This window comes from Amphimedon queenslandica, unplaced genomic scaffold (genome assembly GCF_000090795.2).
Source record: "Amphimedon queenslandica unplaced genomic scaffold, v1.1 AMPQUscaffold_12955, whole genome shotgun sequence".
NCBI lineage: Eukaryota > Metazoa > Porifera > Demospongiae > Haplosclerida > Niphatidae > Amphimedon > Amphimedon queenslandica.
The window spans coordinates 52,495-58,183 of NW_003546809.1; the positions used below are offsets into that span (position 1 = coordinate 52,495).

The 5,689-nt window shown below is 36.4% G+C and overlaps 2 protein-coding genes across 3 annotated transcripts; both read right to left on the bottom strand.

Moving 5' to 3' along the window:
• Positions 1-328: 328 nt before the first annotated feature.
• On the bottom strand, positions 329-1,548 carry LOC100636090 (protein DGCR6-like). The gene is made up of 3 exons (XM_003389786.2): positions 1,466-1,548; positions 1,292-1,417; positions 329-668 (listed from the first exon to the last, which is right to left on the bottom strand). The coding sequence occupies exons 1-3, from the start codon at positions 1,529-1,531 to the stop codon at positions 345-347; spliced, it is 516 nt and encodes a 171-aa protein (XP_003389834.1). The 5' UTR covers positions 1,532-1,548; the 3' UTR covers positions 329-344.
• Positions 1,549-1,610: 62 nt separating this feature from the next.
• On the bottom strand, positions 1,611-5,344 carry LOC109586064 (protein SCAR). Of its 2 annotated transcripts, XM_020002240.1 has the most exons (5): positions 4,849-5,344; positions 4,393-4,622; positions 3,431-3,695; positions 3,046-3,256; positions 1,611-2,504 (listed from the first exon to the last, which is right to left on the bottom strand). In XM_020002240.1, exons 2-5 carry the CDS (start codon positions 4,504-4,506, stop codon positions 1,931-1,933), a joined length of 1,164 nt encoding a protein of 387 aa, XP_019857799.1. In that variant the 5' UTR covers positions 4,507-4,622; positions 4,849-5,344; the 3' UTR covers positions 1,611-1,930. The 2 variants fall into 2 exon arrangements, with proteins under 2 accessions (XP_019857799.1, XP_019857800.1); XM_020002241.1 differs by lacking the exon at positions 4,849-5,344 and having other exon boundaries at positions 4,393-4,686.
• Between the last annotated feature and the right edge of the window lie 345 nt (positions 5,345-5,689).

Sequence of the window (5,689 nt, forward strand, 5' to 3'; positions counted from 1 at the left end):
GTTAATAGGAAAAATCACAAGAGAACAAAGACTACACACAATTACTAATACAACCAGCACTGCCACTAATGATCAGTACAACCAGCACTGCCACTAATGATCAATACTACCAGTATATAGTACAGGGATCCAGTGGTATGTAGTATAGTCTCTCTTAATGGACACTCTCTATAGCGTACACCTCCATTTAACGGACAGCACCTAGTGTACCAATTACATTCCTTACTGTATAAAATAACCTCCACATAAAGCACACCTCTGTATAACAGAGACACTTTCAAAGTGTCCATTATATAGAGGCTAGTCTGTACAATTATATACAACAATATAATTAATGAATATTATTAATGTTCAATGTTACAGAGTCTTAGTATGAATATCAGTAGCGAGTTCATTAGTTTATTATCATTGTTATTGTTAGTGACGGTAAAGAAAGGCACAGCTGCTTGTTGTAGTGTGGACTGTTGGTCCGTTACCAGTTGATCCAGTTCCAGTATAATCCTCTGGTCAGTCTCTCTTATCTCTGCTCCCAGTCGACTCTCAAGCTCCACCCTTTCTTCCTCGTGACGAGCTTTAATTAGAGTAAGGGTGTGTGGGCGTGCTTCGGTCACTTCATCTTTTTGTCGTCGAGTGAGTTCAGACCACTCCCTCTTGTGCTCGTTAACGACCTGTTGTCACGGTAACAGACATAACGCATACATGTACATGTATATGAATAAATTACAGCTTAAAGTATTCATAACAAAATTAATAATAAAAGATACAGAGTATGCAGTTTATTCAAAATAAAGATATTTATATTAAGGTATAGTAAATGTACATGTATCTGCACTGTAAGATCAGTATAATATAATAAAGAGAATTCTTACAAAGAGAGAGACAGAGGGGGGGGGGGAGAGACAGAGAGAGAAGAATTCTCTCTGAGAATTCAAAGTGCCATTATAGTAAAATAAGCTTCACTAGTAAAAGATCAAAGATGTCCCAGTTGAGTTGATCATATTCTCAGAAAGGAAATACTAGTAATAGCTGGCCACTATACACACTATACAGGTTAATATGGAACTGTATCACATATACTCTTATATAAACTAATTGTGCATGTTCATGTAACTAATGAAGGAAAACATGCTCATGCTCTTCACTAGAAATATTATGATCTAATGGTTGCTAAGGGAACACGGTTGCTATGCAGTCGTTGCTGCGGCAACGTGGGATCAAATTACAAAAATGAGTACAAAGAATTTTAATTATAATTTAACGAGAGTTAAGCCACGCCCATAAAATGGCTGACCTTTATTCGCTGGTTAAGGAGAGAGCGTTCATTTAGTTGTTGGATTTCTTCTAGTTCTTTGACTATTTCAAAAATGGAACCATCTTCAAGAGAATAGGCCAACTCCTTCACACCATCTTCATCAAACTAAGAGACAGAGAAAAACTAACTAAATATATCTTATTTTCTTCTTACTTTCCCTTGGAGAAGAGGAGAAAGCTCCTGCCGCATTTCAAGAAGTTTAGGAATGTAACGAGCCATTTTGAAGTAGGCGTGGGCACAATCTTTTGAGTGGGTGGATGTTAGACACGTGTACTCACGTGGGTAATTTATCACGAAAAAACTCAGATAAAATTTTAAGAACGTACAAAAGAAAGATGAGAGAGTTTATGTGTAAAGGAATAAAGATATTGGACTAAATAAACAGTACATAATGGAAAATTATCTTTATAGTAAAATAAATTAATAAAAAACGTTGAATAAACAAAAGCTACCCACCACCTCAGGATAACATAAACATACAGAAATGGTTACTGTATACACATACATGTACATATACATGCATATATATATACATGCATATATGTACAGCATTAATATGAGACTATAGCAAGGAGAAAGAGTAAAATTCATGCATGTACATGTACAGTAGCTCCAGTTTCATTGCAGTGAGTTGATTCTAAATGATGGTTTGGCTGTTAGTGATACTGACTCATACTCAGAGGGTCTCTGACGGGTACTGTGCTGCAAGGACTGGTAGTCACTGGTCATGCTAACAGACTTTGATAAAGGATAATGACCAGCCTCAGAGAACTCTGGTATACTGGGAGCTGGGCTGAGTACGGGAGTAGCGACTGGAGGGATAGCTGGGAGCTTATGAGAGGATGATACTGGAGGAGAGAGAGGAGGAGGAGGAGGAGGAAGAGGAGCACGGAATGGGTAAGGATCTCCTGAACTCTCTCCAGTTGATGAGGGTGAGTCACCTTGATGGCCATCAGGGTCTTCTGGTGATGAGGTGGACATGGGAGTGTAGTCAACGCTGCCCGAGAAACTGTGATCTGAAGGTTTCCTTCTTGTTGAGTAACTGTTGTCTGGCTTCTTCCTGGTGGAGGAAGGAGAGAAGGCATTGTTGCTGGAGTGGCTTAAGACTTCGATCCTTTCCTTTAGGATTTGAAAGAAATGAACTATCTGAGGACCGATGAAATAAAAGTGTCCTTCACCAGTTACTGCAGCCCTGCATATAAAGAGAGGAGAAACAGAGAAAGGGAGAGGGAGAGAGGGAGAGAATGGGGGGCAGTTAATGGAAGACATGCAAACACAAACAATGTTGATGGGAAAGAGATTGTGTTCGTGTCAATTAAGGAAATGTTGTATAAACTATAAAGGAGGACAATAAGCTATTGTGTCGTCACAGTTTTTGATAAAAATACAATAAAATAAATAACAATTTATTGATGCATTCATTGACATGTGATGTCCCTAGCTTTCATATGGTCAATTTTATATTAAATAACGTCATCAACACATGAATAACATTACATGTCACACTATGGAACTTACCATAAACAACATAATATGAGTATACTATATGGGGTGACCAGTGTGTGCGTGTGTCTGGAGGTGAGTATCAGTAATGTAATACCTGAGTCCCTTGATATCTGCCCTCAGCTTCACCTCAAGCAGATATCTCAGTCCTCAGGTATTACATTACTTATACACACACACCTCCAGACAGGCTGGACTACATGTACATGTACATATGTATATTAAATTACCTTCCAACTTCCACTTCAACTTTCCCGACGTGTTTGTGATACTTTGCTCTCCTAATGCAGTCTAGTTTCCACTCAAACTCAATAATGTCTTCAACCTCATGTCCCAACTGATGAGGGAAGAAGAGAAGCCTGTCCTGCTGGAGGTCAATAATGTACTCTCTCTCTCTTTCGGGGTGCTCTGGAGATCTTACTAGCTCAACTAGGGTCTTAGCTAAAGAATAAAGAATAGCAATATTGATAATAATAATGATAAGTTAATAAAACTATTATCATAATCATTGCAGATCTATTTGTTATCATTAGTACATGAAACTTTAATATTGATGATACAATAATACCAATAATGATAATAGTATAATAATAACAGAAGTAGTTCCCCACTTACTTCTAATGATGTCTAGTTTCTCAGACCAGAGTTGGAGTTTGCTGGTTGACTCAAACTCAATGAAGAGGGTATAGTGCTCGTAACATATTCCTAGTATATTCTTAGCACTCCGCCCTGAGGGTTTCTCCAGGTGGAAGTTATCAAGGACAAGTTTAGAGAGTTTCTTCTGGTTTGATATCCAGTACTCTTCCTGTGGGCAGTAGGTGATGTAACACTGAGACGGACTGATACTAGTGTTCAGTACTACCCATTGCTTCTTGTACTCCTGCAGCAGGAGAGGGAGAGAAGGATCAGTGATATATACATGTACATGTATGCAGTATATAGAAACTATTTTTGTTACTTTTAAAATGGCCATAACTCGAAAAGTTTTAGTCGGAATCAGCTCAAACTTTCTATACGTAGTATAAAAGCATTAATATGTATCAGAAAATTTAATAAAAATTGGATTGATTTATGAGACATTTTTTGAAAAAATTCCAAGGCTATAGCCTTGGGTATTTATCAAAAATTAGCCTATTTAAAAAAATGGTCGTGACTCATAAATTTCTTATTGGAATTAGCTCAAACTTTCTACACAGCATAAGGGCATCAGTATGTATCAGAAAATGTAATAAAAATAAAATTTTAAACCCAAATTCTGTAGAAATACCGTTACTTTATAAAACAAAAACAAAACAGATATCTAAAGCATCAGCTGCACAATAGAAACAATACTTTATGAAATGTGTAGAAATACCCACTCACCTCAAGACAAAGTGCAGGCATACAATAAAAAACATTCTAAGCAATAGGGCACGTATAATACATAATGTATGTACATGTACATGTATGTAGCCATTATTGATAATAAGGAAGGAATAGAAGCTTTAAAAGAACTGGTACAATAACAAAACACCACACCAATTATCAGTATATAAGTACATCTATTGCTATTGCTATTATTATTATTCATTACTTACCTTCCAAGTATTGGAAGGGATGTTGCAGGACACTTTACAGCCAGCTTCAATCCTAAACTTTATCCTTAAATAATCAAACAACTTCTCCCCTGAGCCAGAAGAATCAAAAGACATCACCACCACCAACAACAATAAACACACTTCACTAATAATAATAGTAAGAAGAAGACACCTCTCTCTCTCTCTCTCTCTCCTTTCTTTCTTCCAGTGGGTAGGAGGGCACACGCCTACTGCAATACACAAACATAAAGTATTATAATGTTTATTTTAACGTTATAAAATAACAGTGAAGTACATGTACATGTACACACACAACATTTGTGATACATGTATGTACATGTATACGCTAATTTATAAACAATAATGAAAATATGTGTACATATAGTAGTAGGAGTACATGTAGATGGTGTTTGGAATAGGATAAGTAAACAAGGATACAGACTAACATATACTTACATAAACACCATCATATCCTTTACTCTCCTTCTCTTATCAGGTATAGGATCACTAGTAGACACTCAGTGATGTATACATTATTAGCAGAGTAATTGTGAAAGACCATCATTATTACTGACTCAATCCTAAAACAATAACTGAAGACACTTTAGACAAGAAATAAAGGGTCTGGTGTACATGTACATGTAATTTAACTGTTACAGTGATTTTAATGATATTAGCTCCGGCAATCATTAAATCATTGAATCAAGCTGCAATGTCTTAAGATCATAAGGTGCTACATAAAATTGAGATTGCACTAGATATAATTAATAGCCTATTATGATCCAGTACTACACTATAAGGTCGTATTCTGTTGAAAGGATCTCAGGTAGTGCTCTCCATAGCATTTGGATCTCATTCATTAACAACAAACAGTATTATTCATGAATGGTTTAATACCGTATAGTGGGTATATTTCGTCTGGAAAAATGTTTGTTCTAGAAATTTTCGTTCTGAGCAGCCATTTTGCACATGTGGCATTGAGGAAACACTCTTAGTTTGGAAAATGTTTTGTTCCACAAGGAATGAGAATGAAATTAAACTCGAACGGAATATACATGTACCCGCTATAGTATACGGTATAAGTGAATAGCTGGTTTAGGCTCGTCTCTCTCATTGCTTGATATTGTCTAGCAGTTCAGAGTCTTTATTTGTTTAAAGATAAAATAAATATTAATAATAATAAAACAACCAATAATCAATTAATAATGTTTATGTAGCGTCAACTCCAGCACGTACACGTACATGTACATGTACCTCATCACAATCACTGTTCAAGAGATCCCTCTGGTCGCTAGGG